The sequence below is a fragment of the Canis lupus genome, chromosome 1 (assembly GCF_011100685.1).
Source record: "Canis lupus familiaris isolate Mischka breed German Shepherd chromosome 1, alternate assembly UU_Cfam_GSD_1.0, whole genome shotgun sequence".
Classification (NCBI taxonomy): domain Eukaryota; kingdom Metazoa; phylum Chordata; class Mammalia; order Carnivora; family Canidae; genus Canis; species Canis lupus.
The window spans coordinates 110,036,399-110,053,942 of NC_049222.1; the positions used below are offsets into that span (position 1 = coordinate 110,036,399).

A 17,544-nucleotide genomic window follows, 5' to 3' on the forward strand; every position below is an offset into this window, starting at 1 on the left:
CGCCACGCTGACACCCACTGCCCAGCCGGGCCCCGGCTCCATCCCAGACCCCAGGCCCTTGAGACCGGGCCGGGGACAGTGGCCCACAGACGCTGGCCAGGAGCAGGTGTCTGGAACCCCGGGGGCCTCACCGCCTGAAAGGACCGTGTGGCAGGGCGGCCTCCCCCTGCTCCAGGGCCGCGGCCGCGCTCACCCCCGCGATCAGCCCCCGGGGAGGCCCCGAGACCCCGTCCCGTCACCGGGGGCCGCGGCGGGCTGGAGGCACCCGCATCTCTGTCCTTCCCCCGGGTCGCTCCGCCACCTGCGAGGCGGGGACTGACAGGCGCGGGGAGGCCGGCGGTGAGGCGGGGAGGCCGCCCCGGCGCAGGGAGGGGGGGCAGCGCCCCGGTGCGTCCGCGCGGCTCCGGGCTCCCCTAGCGGCACCTGGGGGGCTGCCCCCGCCGCGCCCAGCCTTCCTGCCCCGGGCGGACTCCGAGCCGTGGGCCCCGGCGCCCGCGCGCCCCTTCTTTTGCCGGGGCGCGGCCGCCTGGTCGTGGGCGCGCGAGTCCGGAGTGACGGCCCTTCCGCCGCGGCCTCCCCCCGCCTCCCGCTCCGCGTCCGCCCGAGCCCCACGGGAAGGGGCCGGCGCCCGCCTCGCCCACCTCCCTGCACGCCCGCGGCCCGCGCCCCGGCTCCCCGCGCTGCGCCGCCCGCACGGCCCCCCGCAGCCAGCAGCGCCAGGACCTCGCCCAGCCCGCCTCGGGCGCCGCCGCCCTCCCGCCTTGGCGGCCGCCTTCCCGGGCCTCCCGCGCGGCCAGCAGGCCACGAGCTCCAGGAGGTGCCCCTCGCCGTCCGCCCAGCCCTCGGGAGGCCACGCGGCGCCCTCTCGCCCCGGGAGCGGAGCGCGGCCGGGCGCGGCCAGGGAGCAGAGGACTCCCGCAGGCTCCCGTCGCGCGTGGCCTCCCGCAGCGCCACGGCGTCCACCCGGCGGCCTGCGTCCTCCACCTGCACGCGGGCTCCCCCGGGTCCCGGGCCATGACGCGGAGGACCTCGGGGGGCGCATCCGTCCGCTCTGTCTCTGCTCCAGCCCAGGACCTCCATCACCGCCGCGATCTTCTGCAGCTCCTGCCGGGCCGATGGGTCCGACGGGTCCGTGGAGGCCACGATGGCCACGAACTCGGGGTGCTCCAGCCCCTCGTCGCCGGGCTCCCCGTGTGGCCGCGGCGGGCCGTCCGCAGCGTCGCCGTCGGCGGGCTCCTGTCCCCCGCGGCTCGCACGCCAAGCAGGGCCGCCAGGTCCGGGACGGCCTCCCGCCCCGGGGCTCCTGCTCGGCTCCGTGGGTCACCGTCCCCAGGGCCAGGAACTCGCGGGGCCCCTCTCCTGCGCGCTCGGCAGGGCCCACTCCTTCCTGCTCAGCTCCTGGGCGGCCTCGTGCAGCGCGGCGGACAGCGCGCTCGGAGCCTCGGCGGCGCTCTCGCTCGGGTCGCCCTGCTCCGGCCCCCGCAGCACGACCCCCAGGCTGCCCTGGGCGGAGGCGTCCGAGGCGTCCGACTCCCGCCTGGCGTCCGTGGGCCGCCCTCCCCGCTCGGCCTGCCTGCCCCCCTGGGACCCCCTGCTGCCTCTGCCTCTGTTTCTGCGCCCCCGGCGGCCCCTCCTCGCAGGGGACCAGCCTTCCTGGCGGCGGGCTCTGCGCCCTGGGCCCGGGTCTCCGAGGAGGCCGAGGCTGCAGACGGGACACTGTCCCCGGGGCCCCCGGGCCCTGCGGCCTGCCAGGGCTCCTCATCCAGCAGGAGGCGTCTCATCTGCCTCAGGACTCCTGTGTCCTCGGCCGGGTCCTGACACACAACCCTCCGGACGCCGTCGGTGCCCGGGATCTCCCTGGGGACGCGCGCGGGTTGATGTCCTCCACAAACTCCACCAGGGCAGCCTTGGCCTTGTGGTCTGTCGCCGCCCGGGTGTTCCACAGCCTGAAGGTGCCCAGGGGCAGGAAGGCCGGCTGCAAGAGGCTTCGATGGCTGCCCTCTCCAGGCCGTCTGGGATGCCGGTGACAGCAGGTCCGGTGCGCGTCCACATGCAGCCCCTGGCACCAGTCCCGCAACAGGCTGGTGGCCATGGTGAGGCTGCCCTCTGGCGCCGATCGCAGGGCAGGGGGGATCTGGGGCGGACGTGGGCTGCGGTGCCGGGTGCAAGTCCTGCCCTGGAACAGCCGCAGTCTTGGGATCAGGTTCAGGTGAATGTGGCAGGTGGGGCTACGGATTCAGGGCCTCTGCTGCCTCTAGCCCGCTGAGGCTGAAGCAGCAGCCTGTCCTGATGCCCCCTCTCCTGGGCTGTTGGAGAATCCGCAGGGGGCTTACATATCTGCTTGCTGGTTTGGCCTGGGTTGGCTGGTCTGGCTTTCAGCCAGGTTGAAGCCCCAGGGAGCAACAGCTCTCCTTTCCACCCCCACTGCCTCCAACTGCTGGGCAATCCTGGTGTGGATCACTAGTCTCCCGCTCTAGCCAAGTGTGAACATGCACCCCCTTCTTCATCCTGGCGGTTTCTCTCTGCCAACCCTAGTGTAGGAAGCAGGCTTAGGCTGGGTGCTGGCATCCTTCTTCCCCCCATTGGCTATTCGATTTCCATGGCAACCCTTTTGAGACTGTTGCCAGGGGCTGAACATTTGAAGGAGCTCACTGGGACCTTTCCAGTGATTCAAGGAGGCAGATCTCACCCAGAGAACTAGGTCTCAGTAACCTAGGACCAATCCCAGGAAAGCAGGCTTTAGTGGGGGGTTACTCTGTGATCTGAGATGAGTTTATGTTTAGGGCCAGGGGGTCTGGATTGAAGCTGAAGCTGAAGCTGGGTGTGGGGGGTGCAAGTGGCAGGTCCATGTCCAGGCAGGGCTATGTGGCCAGAGGTGGCTGGATGAAACCCAGGCTGAGCAGACCTCACCCTGTGGGCCTGGCCTGCTGGGTGCTGGTGCACCACCCCTGTCGAGGTCCCACAGACTTCTGAGCAGCCACTGCTACCAGGACCACGGTCGGGATTTCTCTGTAGTACAGAGTAGGTATGGGGCCCAGAGGTGGTGATTGCCCACAGGAGGGCCTTTGGGCTTTCAGAGAATTCTCTAGGACACCACAAATGATCATATCCTAGTGACCCCCAGGAGGTCACTCTAATGATATCTCCAGTGCTGCGTTGACACTCGAAGTGCTGCCTGACTACGTTTCAGGGCTGCAGCCTGTGATGTCTCCAGAACGGTCCCCTCCTGCCCCAGGCCTGTCCTCCCCTCCTTTCGCAATCTGGGCACATGGGTAGTGAGCCAGTCCCAGGCCACAGGATGAGTCTTGGGTAACAATGTTCTTCCTCTCCTTCCCTCTGGGCAAAATATCAGAGGGGAAATCAGTGATTTAACTATCTTTCCTTTTTTTTTTTTTTTAAGATTTTATTTATTTGAAGAGAGAGAGAGAGAAAGAGAGAGAAAACATGAGCAGGTGGGGGGAGGTGGAGAGGGAGAAGCAGGCTCCCCACTGAGCAGGGAGCCAGATGTGAGGCTCGATCCCAGGACACTGAGATCATGACCTGAACTGAAGGCAGATGCTCAACTAACTGAGCCACCCAGGTGCCCCTTAACTATCTTTCTTTCTTAAGATTTTATTTATTTATTTGAAAGAGAGAGAGAGAGAGAGAGAGAGAGAGAGAGAGAGAGAGAGAGAGGAGAGAGAGAGAGAGAGAGAGAGAGAGAAAGAGAAACAAGCAGGGGGAGTGGCAGGCAGAGTGAGAGGGAGAACTGAACAGGGAACCTGACTCAGGGCTTGATCCCAGGACCCTGGGATCATGACCTGAGCCAATGCAGATGCTTACCCGACTGAGACACCCGGGTGCCCCAGAATCATGATTTCTTTCTCCTCAGGCTACCTAGTGGCTGAGCTACCAGGCTGCCCAAACATGGGTCTGTCCTGCAAACACTACAACTGACAACTTGCCTGCCCATGGGTCTGGGGGAGGGGCAAGGGCAAGGCATGGGTGGGAGGGTTAGTGGTGCCCCCCCAGGAACCACCTGGTCATAGGCAGGGGAGGAGGGCTCTCCAAAGAAAATGGAGGTGAACCAGGTAGGAGATGGAGGTGGACACTGGGCCAGAAAAGCTGGAAATTCTGTCCCAAGGGGATGAAGGACAGTAGTGAGCTTCACTGTACTTGGACTGGGGAGAGCCCAAAAGGGAGGATGGGACCTCTCCTTGCCTGTGAGTGTTTTGGGGGAGAATCTCTGATTCCTGGTTGAGTGAAGAGTATTCACCCATTTAGGTGCTCGCTGAAGTCACCCCCACCCCAGGGAGTTCATTCATTCAATGTTTCTCTAATATGTATTCTCGGCCCCATCTGTGCAGGTCGCTGGGGACCTGTTGAGTGAGGTAGGCCGTGGATCCTGAAGCTCAGAACTATGGTCACACAGGGTTGTGAGCATTAGCAGGGAAAGGCCTGGATTTTCAGGGACTGTGGGTCAAAAGAGCTGGAGCTGATTCTGGATCAGGGAACGGCAGCTCCCTCCCCAGAACTGCTGGGGGTCTCCTGGGTGAGGGTCACTGCTCTCTCTCCTGCAGCAGATGAGCCAGAAGGGGGGAGGTGACCCTCTGTGGGGTAGAAGTGCTTTCCAGGTGGTTGATATGCAAAGGCTCCAGTGGCCGGCTGGAGAACGGGATATCTGAAATGCTCAGGGTAGTGGAGTGTGGCTGAGTGGGGGAAATGTCAGGGCCAGGCCCACGAGGATTTGTGGAGGTGACCAGAAGGCTTTGTAGGGTTACCAGAGCTGCAAGCTTCTCTACAGTTTGGGTTGCTGTGTGACACCGGGAAAGTTAAACAACATCTCTGAGCCTCACGTTCCTCCTTTTTAAGCTACTCGAAGCTGCTGCGTGGAGTTAGACGCGTGGAGGCTGTGTAGACCAGTGCTAGGGTGCAGGCGGGCTTTAGGCAGTGGTCACTGTCCTATAATCGCTCTGCAAGAGGGATTTGCTGGATCAGCGCGCCCTCTGGTGGGCACATGGCGGCAGTTCAGGGAAGAAAGCTGAAACCAGGGGGTTTAGAGGTCCTTCCTCCCTCCTTTCTTTCTTAAAGATTTTATTTATTTATTCATGAGAGACACCGAGAGAGGAAGAGACACAGGCAGAGGGAGAAGCAGGCTCCGTGCAGGGAGCCCGACGCGGGACTCGATCCCAGGTCTCCAGGATCACGCCCTGGGCTGAAGGCGGCGCTAAACCGCTGGGCCTCTCTGCTTTCTTTCCGATCTTCCTTCCACACGCACCCTCACAGGACCTGCTCCTGCCTAGCTGGAGGCCCAGCGATGACGGAGGCCGCCCAGGCCCCGCCCTCCTGGGGTTCACAGTCCAGTGGGCTCTGGGGAGGGGGGGACCCAGGAATCCCCGCCCTCCCAGTCGCGCGCCCCAGGCTGGAAAGATGCCCGGGAGGACGCGAGGAAGGGGGGGGGGGGCGGCGGTGAAGCGCTTGTGCTTTCTCCCCGAGGGTAGGGGAGCCACAGAGAGGTTTAGAGCAGGGGAGAGGCAGGGTCAGGTTTGTGACGTCCTGTGGAGGATGAATGGCAGATGGATGAATCTCTGAAGGCGGGAGTATGGACCCAGAGAGGGGATTTGTGGGGGGGGGGGGGCGGGAGGGAGGCCCCAGTCTGCTAATCCTTGCATTCAGAGATCATTCCCAGTCTGCTAATCAGTCCCATGGGGCTCCCCAGCACAGGCCTCCAGATCTGGCCCAGGTCTCCAGTCCCCAAGCAGAGCTCCTGCTGGTGGTGGGGCCTCTACAGCCCAAGGGTCCCTGTGCCCTGCTCCCCCAGGGCCAGTCAGGCAGGCCACTTGGGGCAGGCTCTGTCTCCACTTGGGCAGAAAGACCTTACAGCTCCTACAGGGGGTGAGAGGTAGGGGACACTGGGTCTCTGGATGCATGTCTAGGGGTCTCCCCATAGGGCCAGTGCTTTTGTTCACATGCCTGTAGATGTGGGTGTGGGTGCTTCTTCACGGGGCTGAGGGGGATGGAGCCAGTGCTGTGTGTGACGATGACTGCATCCCTCTGCGGGTATGAGTGGGACGGTCTCTCGGTGTTGGTGAATGGGTTTCTGTGTGTCTCCTGGTGTGTGTGTGTGTGCATGTGTGCGGAGGGGGGAATAGAGTGGTTCAGTCCAAGTGTGTGTCAGTTAGCCTCTATGGGTACCAGCGTGTGTGTGAGCGAGTGTGTGTGATGTCTGTTAGAGGTGAGTGTGTGTGTGAGGTGTTTTTGTGAGTGTATCGGTCTGTGTGTGTGAGTTAGTGGTGTTGGTGTGATTATGACGTGAGCTGGCAGGAGCCCAATGGCACACCTTGAACTGAGCAAACCTCCAGCACCAGTCCCTTCAGTTCCCAGGCGGTGAGTTAGATCTAATCCTTGAACCTGAGACCGCAGTGCCCAGCCTGGGCCTCCGTCCCTCAACTCTCTCCCTGCTCTTGGGGAAGTTCCAGGTCCTACAATGGCAGGAAGCAAAGAGTGGGGGCTCCCAGCACAGTAGACAAAGCTCTCCTGCTCCCCAAGAGCAAGGAGGGGGTGTCAGCTTCCTTGAGCTGTGGCACCTGTGTTCCCCACCTCTTCCATCTTCCTGAAGCCTCTAAGAGAACACAATCCTCATTTTTAGGCACCTAAATGGCACTTAGAGGTAAGTAGCCAGGAGCAGTGCAGGGTTAGGGAGTGAGGGGTGGGAGTGTAGGCAGCCCCACTCCAAATAACCCCCTCTATCTACTTCAACTGTCCCCATATCTGTCAACCCCTTCGCCCATAGTCACCCCCACCAGGGGACCAGGAATGTCTCCGGAGGTCCCCCTCGTGGGACAGCCAGGCAGACCGTCTCCCCTTCACATCTGCATTCTGTTGTTCTCTTTGAGCATGTCCTGGGGATTAAAAAAAAGAGATGTGTAAATTTATTTGTAGTCTGAGAACAATGAGCCACCATTTGCACTCACTAAACAGACAAATCTTTGAAGACAGGGTAATGTCCAGTTTTGGGGAGAGGGGTTGGGGGGCACAGGAATCCTCAAATGCTAACGGTGGGAGTGTGGACGGGCACGGTCATTGCACAAGGTGACTTGCAGGGCGTGGAAGAGTTTGCAATACACAGACCCTACCTCCTGGTAGCCGGGCTTCTGGGATGCATGCCAGGGACAGTCTCATTTGGCACAAAAGGATGGTGTGAGGTGTGGATCGTGGCCTCTTTTGCGGCATGTGGGGAGAGGAAGAGATGGAGACAGATGTGTGCCAGTTACTTCTTTTTCTTTTTAAGGTTTATTTATTTATTTGAGAGAGAAAGAGAGAGAGAGAGAGAGAGAGAGAGAGTGAGCACCCATGAGCAGGGGAGGAACAGAGAGAGAGGGAAACAAGCGGACAGTGCGCTGAGTTGGGAGCTTGGTGGGGGTTGGGGGACTGTATCCCAGGACCCTGAGATCATGACCTGAGCCAAAATCAAGAGTCAGATGCTTAACCGACTGGGCCACCCAGGTGCCCATGTGCCAGTTACTTCTGCCATGCACCGAACGACCCCCAATTTAGTGGCATAAAACATCTGTTTATGCTTATGGATTCCGTGGTCAACAATTATAAAAGGGCACAGTGGGAACAGCTTCTCTCAGCTCTACGATCGATGTCTGGGGCTTTAGCTGAGGTGACTCCAATGTCAAAGGTCTGGAAACACCTGGGAGCTTCATCGTTCATGTGTCCAGTGGCTGGTTTGGGGTGACTTGAAGACTCCTAGCAGGTGCTATTAACTTTCGTGCCCATATATGGTCTGTCCATGTGACTTGGGCTTTCTCACAGCACACAGCTGAGTTTGAAGCAAAAGCCTTTTATTGCTGGCTTTGGAAACCCAGGACATCACTCCTGCCACACTTAATCGGAGGGGGCAGTCCCAAGCTTGCCCAAGTTCAGATTCAAGGAAAGAGGATGTGGACCCCACCTAGAGAGGGGACACAGAACTTGCAGCCATGCTTTATTTTATTTGAAATATTTTTTTATTTATTTGAGGTTGAGAGGGAGAACATGCGGGGAGAGGGAGAAGCAGACTTCTTGCTGGGCAGGGTGCTGGATGCAGGGTGATCCCAGGACCCTGAGATCACGACCTGAGCCGAAGGCAGTTGCTTAACCAACTGAACCACCCAGGCACCCCTGCAGCCTTGTTTTAAAACTGTAATGTGCAGTTTGCAAGAACGCATGAGAATGAAAGGACATGGGAAAAATAGAAAGTGGAAAGAGTTGCCCAGGGACAAGAAAGAATAGGGGCCGAGGATCCAAGGGCATTTTAGGGACCCGGAGGCAGGAGGAGTCCACAGCTCCTTGGGTATAAACATCCTGAGAGGCAAGCAGGCTACCATGATCCAGACACCAGCGAGTTAAATGTGTGTTGGTTTTTTTTTTTTTTTCTTTCCTTTTTTTGGTGGAGGATGCTCTGATATGGTTTCCCTGGCAACGAGGCTGGAGAGAGGGGAGCAGAAAGATAGTGGGGTGGGACAAACCCAGAAATGCACTTCACTTCTGTGATTCCATTATAACTCGCTGCAGAAAAACAGCCCCCCCCAAATCTTTTCTTTATTTGGAGAGCCCCCAGGAACATTGTGTGGTATCTAACATAGCGGTTCTCAAACCATTTGGTCTCAGGACCTCTTAAATGATTGAAAATGATCAAGGGCCTCCCGAGGAGCATTTGTTGATGTGGGTTCTGTCTGTTGATATATCCCGTATTAGGAATTTCCACTGAGAAATTAAAAGAATGTTTATTTACGAACTCTTTTTTAGAATAGCAATAGTATCTTTGTTACGTGTCCCTATAAAGAACATATTTTATTAAAATAGCAATATTTTTCCCAAACAAAATAATTGCTACGTTCTTGCAAATCTCCTTCATATGGGACTCAACAGGAGAGGCTGGATCCTCGCACCTGCTTCTGCGCTCAATATCGCACCCCATGTAGCCTCTGGACAATTCCACTGAGCACTTGTGAGAGAATGAGAGTGGAAAAGGCAAATAATGTGTTAGCACTTTTATGAAAACAAGTTTGATCTCATGAACCCCCTGAAATGCTTCTGGGAACCCCTAGGTGTTCCTGGACCACACTTTGAGAACCCCTGCCCTAATGGTGGTATTACTACTTAAGCAGGCTCAGGTTTTTGTTTTGTTTTTCCCAAACATGGGGAGGTGGGAGAGAATTATGCAAAACGTTTAATATGCTGTTCTCCTCCAGCTGTTTCTATGGAAACTGTGGAGGCAGTAGCCAGGGCTAGGCAGGACATTTGGGTTTCCCAGTGACCTGCCTGGCTGCTGCCCATTTGATCTTCTGTCCACTTGGCTCAGAGTTCAGGCTTACTTTGATTCTGTGTCCTGGAGCTTCAGCAATGCTGTAGGGACCTGCAGCATCTTGGATGCCACAGTCTTCTGGAAGTTTCTGAGCGTCTCTAATTCTTTACTTATTTTTTGGGACCATGCCCCCACCCACTTGGCCCCATTTCCACCCCATCAGAAGAGAAATGAATGGGGACCACCCCCGAGGGACAGAGCAACCAGAAAGTAGAATGAAGAGGACAGATTGTCATACCTGTGGTTCATAACTAAATGTGGATTTAGAGGAGGGGAAGCCAGATGGAATTATTTAGGAAGGATGGGGTGGGGGAGCCTAAAATGAAAGCAGGCTTAGTCATTGGTGATAAAAACAATGTTTAGGGGTGCCTGGGTGGCTCAGTTGGTTAAGTGTCTGCCTTCATGATCTCAGGATCCTGGGATTGAATCCTGCATCTGGTTCTCTGTCCCTCTCCCTCTGCTCTCTCCCTTTGCTCTCTCTCTCTCTCTCTCATACTCTCTCAAATAGATAAACAAAATCTTAAAAAAAAACCCACCATGTTTAAAAAGATGCGTTGTGTTTGTATGTAAAGCAAGGTTAGGTTCTGAGCTCAGATCATTGTAAATCGATCCATCACAGACGTGAATGCCTGGTGAGAGACCTGAAGGCCATGGAAGATGTGTAAGGATTCACAGTTCAGGGCTGTTCATGGGCATCCCTCTCACCTAGCATCCCTGGGTGGCCCGCTGAACACTGGTGGTGCCCTGATCGTGTTTGCCAACTGCCCCTCCCAAGGCGGCTAGGTAACATTTACAGCTTCTTTGTTGGAAGTAGAAAGAGGCTCCTGCTCTGAACCAACTATTGTAAAAACTACGCCTTCAGTTCCTCAAATGGTTAAGCAGAGAATTACCCCATGACCCAGAGATACTGCTTGGTATCTCTCAAGAGAAATGAAAACACAGCTTCACACAGAAATTTGTGCATGAATGTTCACAGCAGCATTATTATAATAGCCCAAATACGGAAGGAACCCAAATGTCTATCCACTCATGAATGGATACACAAAATGAGGTATATTCACACTATGGAATAGTATTCAGCCATAAAAAGGAACAAAGCATGGGCACACGCCACAATGTAGATGAACCTTGAAAACATCATGCTAAGTGAAAGAAGTCAGTCACAAGAGACCATCTATTGTATGATCTCATTTATAGGAAATGTTCAGGCAAGTCCATGGGAACAGGAAGTAGTTTAGTGATTGCCAGGGGCTGGTGGGGACCAGGTGGCAATGGCTAAAGGGGTACAAGGTTTCTTTTTTGGGGTGATAAAATATTCTGAAGCTGGTTGTGATGGCCACACAATTCTGAATAGATTAGAGCCATTGGATTGTATACTTGAGTAGGTGAATTATAAGGTATATGCACCTTCGTTTTCACAAGTACTCGCCCATGGCCATCCACACCAGACATAGAAAAAAAATGCCAGCTTTCTGTTTCTCTTTTTTGTGACTGAGTTTTCCAATCTTGCAGAGTTATAAATAACACAAGTATAAATATCCTTGTACTGAACATGTCCATACACACACACAACACAAATTCCTCAGAATAAATTCTTAGTGGCCATGTGTGGCCGCTGAGCCCTTAAAGGGCTGCTCCGAAGGGACTCGTGAAAAATAGAATGTTTAATATCTCATTAATAGTTTCATATTGATGACATATGCAAATGACCATATTTTGTATATTTGGAGGTACATGAAATCTATTTTTTAAAATACTTTTATTTATTTATTTATTTGAGAGAGAGAGAGAGCATGAGAGAGCAAGAGCAGAGGTGAGGGGCAGAGGGAGAGAGGGAAGCAGACTCCCTGCTGAGCAGCTTAGCAGCAAGGAGTAAGACTTGGGCTCTATCCCAGGACCCTGGGATCATGACCTTAGCAGACAGCAGATGCTTAATTGACTGAGCCACCCAGGCCCCCAAAGAAATCTATTCTTAAAATTCATTTCACCTTTTTTTTTTTTTTAATTTACTGAAGGTGGCCAGTAGCAAATTCTACACTACCATATTGCTTGCCTTTGGGGCTCCAATTAGATTTCTGTTGGACAACTTTGCTCTAGAGAAGGGTAACCTCCATCTGGGGATCATGAAGGTGAGAGAAGAGAAAAACAGAGAAAAGAAGGGCTACAGAGGGGTTGGTAGGGGAGTGAGTAAGCAATTTGGTTTGCCTAAGGCCCAGTTGCCATGGTAACACTGCTGTAAACTCTCTTCCTACATAAAAAAGAAGCAAAAAACCAAGGTATTCTGAGTCCTTATTTATTTAACAAATACTTATATAATGGTTAAGTTCTCAATAAATCCTTTTCATAGCCATCTTATATGGAGCACCAACTCTGGGCTAATGTCTCTTCCAAGTGCTTTCCTGGATCAGCCGCTTTAACCCCCATCAGGGTCCTACAATATAGGGTTAATGGTTATTGTTATTTCACCAAGCAAACTCAGCCTGGAACAGCTCAGGAATCTTCTCAGAGTGGAAGGGTCTGGTCCAGGCGCCAGGAAGGGTAGAAACAACATAGAAACCCCACAGCTGGACCACAGAGCTGGATATACATAGAGTGAGGGGTCCAAGGATGTGAAGCAAATGTGTATTTAGTAGCTACGATATTCACATGTCCCAGCCAGGGGGAAATGATTTCTTGGGGAACTGGAATTTCATGTCTGATCTCACTGATGATCATACACATACACAAATCACATACAAAACCAAGACTGAGGGATCCCTGGGGGGCGCAGCGGTTTAGCGCCTACCTTTGGCCCAGGGCTCGATCCTGGAGACCTGGGATGGAATCCCACGTCAGGCTCCCGGTGCATGGAGCCTGCTTCTCCCTCTGCCTATGTCTCTGCCTCTCTCTCTCTCTCTCTCTCTCTGGTGTGACTATCACAAATTAAAAAAAAAAAAAAAAAAAAGGCTCAAAACCAAGACTGATTGAAGTGCTATTCCTTTTGCAGGAATATGGGCAGGAATGAAACCTGGTCTCCGGGAGCTAAGCCTACGCACCCGGAATGATACATAGACCTAACAGGTGAGGCCTGAGTGACCCCCGGGACTCGGAACAAGGCTTGGACCCAAAACCGAGTCTGGTACTTACACACTGTGTGAGACCAGCCCCCCTTGACTTAGGCCTCCTATCCTGACCTCCACCTGTACACCAGGGAGGCGGATTATGACCGATGGAAGCCTGTACTCTCTTGAAGGGGCCCTCGATCGGCTGAACGATGCGGGTCCCCCTGATTGACGTCTCGCCGTCCCCTGTGAATTTTGACTTGTGTGGGCTCATCAATGAAGGCGACCACGCTGCCCATCTCCACGTCCTCCTTTCCTGCGGCCCTTTAAGAGCGGCTCCTTGGACCCCGGCTCCAGCCCGCAGCGTTACCACGGAGACCCGGCCCAGCTGGGGAGGGGCGAGCCCAGGCGCGCAGGCGTAGGACCCAGCAACCCCTCTCAGCGCAATCCTCAGAGCTGTGGGTGAGCGCCCAGACCTGGCGCGTGCCCGGCTGCCCTCCCCCATGCCGCTCCAGGTGAACACAGTGGAGTCCTCCCTTACCCATGAAAGGGGGCCGCGTCACTGAGGCCATTCTCAGGGACAAAGGTCGGAGCGGCCGGGCTGCAGCATCCCTGAGAGTGACACGTAAGCCCCCTGCGGATTCTCCAACAGCCCAGGAGAGGAGCCAGGGCATCAGGACAGGCTGCTGCGTCAGCGTCAGCGGGCTAGAGGCAGCAGAGGCCCTGACTACGTAGCCCCACCTGCCACATTCACCTGAACCTGAACCCAAGACTGCGGCTGTTCCAGGGCAGGACTTGCACCCGGCACCGCAGCCCACGTCCGCCCCAGATCCCCCCTGCCCTGCGATCGGCGCCAGAGGGCAGCCTCACCATGGCCACCAGCCTGTTGCGGGACTGGTGCCAGGGGCTGCATGTGGACGCGCACCGGACCTGCTGTCACCGGCATCCCAGACGGCCTGGAGAGGGCAGCCATCGAAGCCTCTTGCAGCCGGCCTTCCTGCCCCTGGGCACCTTCAGGCTGTGGAACACCCGGGCGGCGACAGACCACAAGGCCAAGGCTGCCCTGGTGGAGTTTGTGGAGGACATCAACCCGCGCGCGTCCCCAGGGAGATCCCGGGCACCGACGGCGACGGCGTCCGGAGGGTTGTGTGTCAGGACCCGGCCGAGGACACAGGAGTCCTGAGGCAGATGAGACGCCTCCTGCTGGATGAGGAGCCCCGGCAGGCCGCAGGGCCCGGGGGCCCCGGGGACAGTGTCCCGTCTGCAGCCTCGGCCTCCTCGGAGACCCGGGCCCAGGGCGCAGAGCCCGCCGCCAGGAAGGCTGGTCCCCTGCGAGGAGGGGCCGCCGGGGGCGCAGAAACAGAGGCAGAGGCAGCAGGGGGTCCCAGGGGGGCAGGCAGGCCGAGCGGGGAGGGCGGCCCACGGACGCCAGGCGGGAGTCGGACGCCTCGGACGCCTCTGCCCAGGGCAGCCTGGGGGTCGTGCTGCAGGGGCCGGAGCAGGGCGACCCGAGCGAGAGCGCCGCCGAGGCTCCGAGCGCGCTGTCCGCCGCGCTGCACGAGGCCGCCCAGGAGCTGAGCAGGAAGGAGTGGGCCCTGCCGAGCGCGCAGGAGAGGGGCCCCGCGAGTTCCTGGCCCTGGGGACGGTGACCCACGGAGCCGAGCAGGAGCCCCGGGGCGGGAGGCCGTCCCGGACCTGGCGGCCCTGCTTGGCGTGCGAGCCGCGGGGGACAGGAGCCCGCCGACGGCGACGCTGCGGACGGCCCGCCGCGGCCACACGGGGAGCCCGGCGACGAGGGGCTGGAGCACCCCGAGTTCGTGGCCATCGTGGCCTCCACGGACCCGTCGGACCCATCGGCCCGGGAGGAGCTGCAGAAGATCGCGGCGGTGATGGAGGTCCTGGGCTGGAGCAGAGACAGAGCGGACGGATGCGCCCCCCGAGGTCCTCCGCGTCATGGCCCGGGACGGCGGGGGAGCCCGCGTGCAGGTGGAGGACGCAGGCCGCCGGGTGGACGCCGTGGCGCTGCGGGAGGCCACGCGCGACGGGAGCCTGCGGGAGTCCTCTGCTCCCTGGCCGCGCCCGGCCGCGCTCCGCTCCCGGGGCGAGAGGGCGCCGCGTGGCCTCCCGAGGGCTGGGCGGACGGCGAGGGGCACCTCCTGGAGCTCGTGGCCTGCTGGCCGCGCGGGAGGCCCGGGAAGGCGGCCGCCAAGGCGGGAGGGCGGCGGCGCCCGAGGCGGGCTGGGCGAGGTCCTGGCGCTGCTGGCTGCGGGGGGCCGTGCGGGCGGCGCAGCGCGGGGAGCCGGGGCGCGGGCCGCGGGCGTGCAGGGAGGTGGGCGAGGCGGGCGCCGGCCCCTTCCCGTCGGGCTCGGGCGGACGCGGAGCGGGAGGCGGGGGGAGGCCGCGGCGGAAGGGCCGTCACTCCGGACTCGCGCGCCCACGACCAGGCGGCCGCGCCCCGGCAAAAGAAGGGGCGCGCGGGCGCCGGGGCCCACGGCTCGGAGTCCGCCCGGGGCAGGAAGGCTGGGCGCGGCGGGGGCAGCCCCCCAGGTGCCGCTAGGGGAGCCCGGAGCCGCGCGGACGCACCGGGGCGCTGCCCCCCCTCCCTGCGCCGGGGCGGCCTCCCCGCCTCACCGCCGGCCTCCCCGCGCCTGTCAGTCCCCGCCTCGCAGGTGGCGGAGCGACCCGGGGGTAGGACAGAGATGCGGGTGCCTCCAGCCCGCCGCGGCCCCCGGTGACGGGACGGGGTCTCGGGGCCTCCCCGGGGGCTGATCGCGGGGGTGAGCGCGGCCGCGGCCCTGGAGCAGGGGGAGGCCGCCCTGCCACACGGTCCTTTCAGGCGGTGAGGCCCCCGGGGTTCCAGACACCTGCTCCTGGCCAGCGTCTGTGGGCCACTGTCCCCGGCCCGGTCTCAAGGGCCTGGGGTCTGGGATGGAGCCGGGGCCCCGGCTGGGCAGTGGGTGTCAGCGTGGCGCTGAGGCCCGAAGGCCCATCCTCCGTGCCTGGGGGAGGAGATGATTCCCGAAGAGGAATCTGAGGGGCAGAGGGGCAGCTCCTAGGGGAGGGCAGGTCCTCTGGGAGAGGGGAGGGGGGGGTGGGGAAGGGGGGCAGGGGAGGAGGAGGAAGAGAGGGCGGGAGCACCAGCCCTGCCTCCCCAGGAGCAGCTGAGACAAGTGACCCAGCTCCTAAGGCCAAGGCCAGGATCTGTCACTCAGGCCGCCCAGAGATTTCCAAAACTCTGAAGTATTTGGCACCGTTTTCAGGCACATCAGATCCAGATTCTGGCTTCCCTCCTTGGTGGCGCAGGGCAGCAAATGTCCAACAGGCTGTGGTCTCCTTGCCACCACCTCACCACCCCATCGCCCCCACAGCTGTCCCCCCTGTCCTGTGGCCTCACTGGCCCCTCAGCACTGGCCTGGGAGCCCTTAGGCTTAAGGCGACAAAAGGTTCCCCGTTTTCCCTCTGAGTGAGTTAAACATGGGAGGGGACCCTGAGGGGGCACCCGGGACTGGGCTGGTCCAGCCAGTGTAGGAGCTGCCCAGGAACTGGTGTGGAGAGGAAGGAGGTGGCCCCGGGGTTGGGGTGGGGTGGGGTGGGGGCTGCAGCCCAGGCCCGAGTTCCGCCTCCCCCCGCTCTTGGCTCAGAGCTGGGGGGTCACTCCTGCTGTCCCAAGTGTGGCTGCGTCTGGGTGTGGGTGTCAGTGTGTGGGTGGTGGACAGGACATCAGCCCTTCCTGTCCCTCTCAGCCTGTCCCCTCAGTTGCTCTTTCCACTGGATACTGCTTCATGTCCTCTTGTCCTGGGGCTGTGTGTGTGTGTGTGTGTGTGTGTGTGTGTTTCAGCTAGTTCCTGTCCCTGGGAGGTGACAGGCCCATGTGCCAGGAGGGCCCTCCCTCCATGTCTCAAGGGAGGCACAGGGGCCTGGGGGTGCCCTCACAGCCCAACTGGACTGCCTGAGCCCCACCTGGGGACACCTAGATGCAGAAGCAGACTCAGGAAGTGCTTCAGCCATTCTAGAAAGTGCCTGCCTCAGGACCACAGGGACCTCCATGGGACAGTTACTGAGATCACCATGGAGTAAGCCAGGGTAGGCCTGGGCCTGGGGGAGGAAACCCCCTTGTCCCTGGGGGTGCTGGCCCTGGGCTGAGTGGCCTCTGTGGATGCCTGGGGTAGGGAGAGCCCCTGCCATTGTAGGCTCCTCTCCTTGTGCACCTGTCACTGGGACCCTCAGGAGAGTGAGTTGAACGTTCTGAGCTGGTGTCTCTGTGCTCTGAATGATGGGACAGGGGAGTGTCTGAGGTTGGGCAACAGATGCACCACCTGTCCTAATGGAAGTTCAGCCAGCACACCTGGGACACCCTGTCACTGTTGTACCCAGGGTCCTCTGCTTCCTCACTGGCTGTACCTGGCTCAGCCCCTGACCTAACTGCAGCCATAAAATTCCTCCATGCTTTAGTCTACCTGCCCCCACTCCTGGCCTCCCTCTCCAACTCAAACGCAGCTGGCTGTCGCTATATTTTATCTTATCAGGTCCCAGCACTCCATAATCTTTAGGATGTCGTTCCTTGGCCCATCCAACTGCACTTTCTGGGGCTCAGCCATCACCCCTAAATCTGGTTCCCACCCTACTCCACATTTAATCTGATCCTTGTCTCTGCTCTATTCCCTAGTCCCCACAATAGTCTCTGCCCAACTATTCCCATCGTGGTCCCGTGAGCTCTGTGGTGTAGCCCTCTATACCCAGCTCCCAACTCCCACACTTCACCATGAGGACTGCCCTCGCACCAAATATCTGCCCTAAACCCATCCTACCTCCACTCCTGGGATCCGGCCTCTTCCCCTTGCCCCTCTCCCATTCAAGGCTACGAGGTTGCCGGAAGGGCCCTCTTAGAACTCAGTCTAATGTTTGATTCTTTCACAACCTCTCCAAACCCTTCAAAGGCTTCCTTTGTCCCCACAGGTTAAACTGAAGCTCATAGTGGTCTAGACCTGCTCTGTCCAATAAGGTAATACCTGGTCCCAGGGAACAATAAATTTAAATAAAATTAAATAAGATGGAATATCCATTTCCTCAACCATATCAGTCACGTTATAGGTGCTCAAGAGCTGTGTGGCTGCTGGCTACCATTCCAGTGCAAGAATAGGACTTTTCCATCATTGCAGAAAATTCTCT

At 58.7% G+C, this 17,544-nt stretch overlaps 3 protein-coding genes across 3 annotated transcripts in view; 1 reads left to right on the forward strand and 2 right to left on the reverse strand.

Moving 5' to 3' along the window:
• Positions 1–201: 201 nt before the first annotated feature.
• On the reverse strand, positions 202–2,507 carry LOC102151617 (paraneoplastic Ma antigen family member 8B). Its single transcript, XM_038525546.1, is given in 6 exon segments — positions 202–1,236; positions 1,348–1,637; positions 1,640–1,873; positions 1,876–1,983; positions 1,986–2,032; positions 2,034–2,507. Coding segments are annotated over 6 exon segments (1,773 nt in total). The 5' UTR covers positions 2,093–2,507.
• A 3,132-nt stretch (positions 2,508–5,639) lies between these two features.
• PNMA8C (PNMA family member 8C) overlaps positions 5,640–17,544 on the reverse strand; it is a 33,922-nt gene continuing 22,017 nt past the window's right edge. Inside the window, exon 2 of the mRNA XM_038528506.1 lies at positions 5,640–6,881. The gene's annotated coding sequence lies outside the window, so the exon portion shown is untranslated. The remainder of the gene's footprint in view (positions 6,882–17,544) is intronic.
• PNMA8B (PNMA family member 8B) lies at positions 12,732–15,110 on the forward strand. The gene is given in 8 exon segments (XM_038525547.1): positions 12,732–13,305; positions 13,307–13,353; positions 13,356–13,463; positions 13,466–13,705; positions 13,708–14,020; positions 14,096–14,284; positions 14,286–14,497; positions 14,500–15,110. Coding segments are annotated over 8 exon segments (1,779 nt in total). The 5' UTR covers positions 12,732–13,246.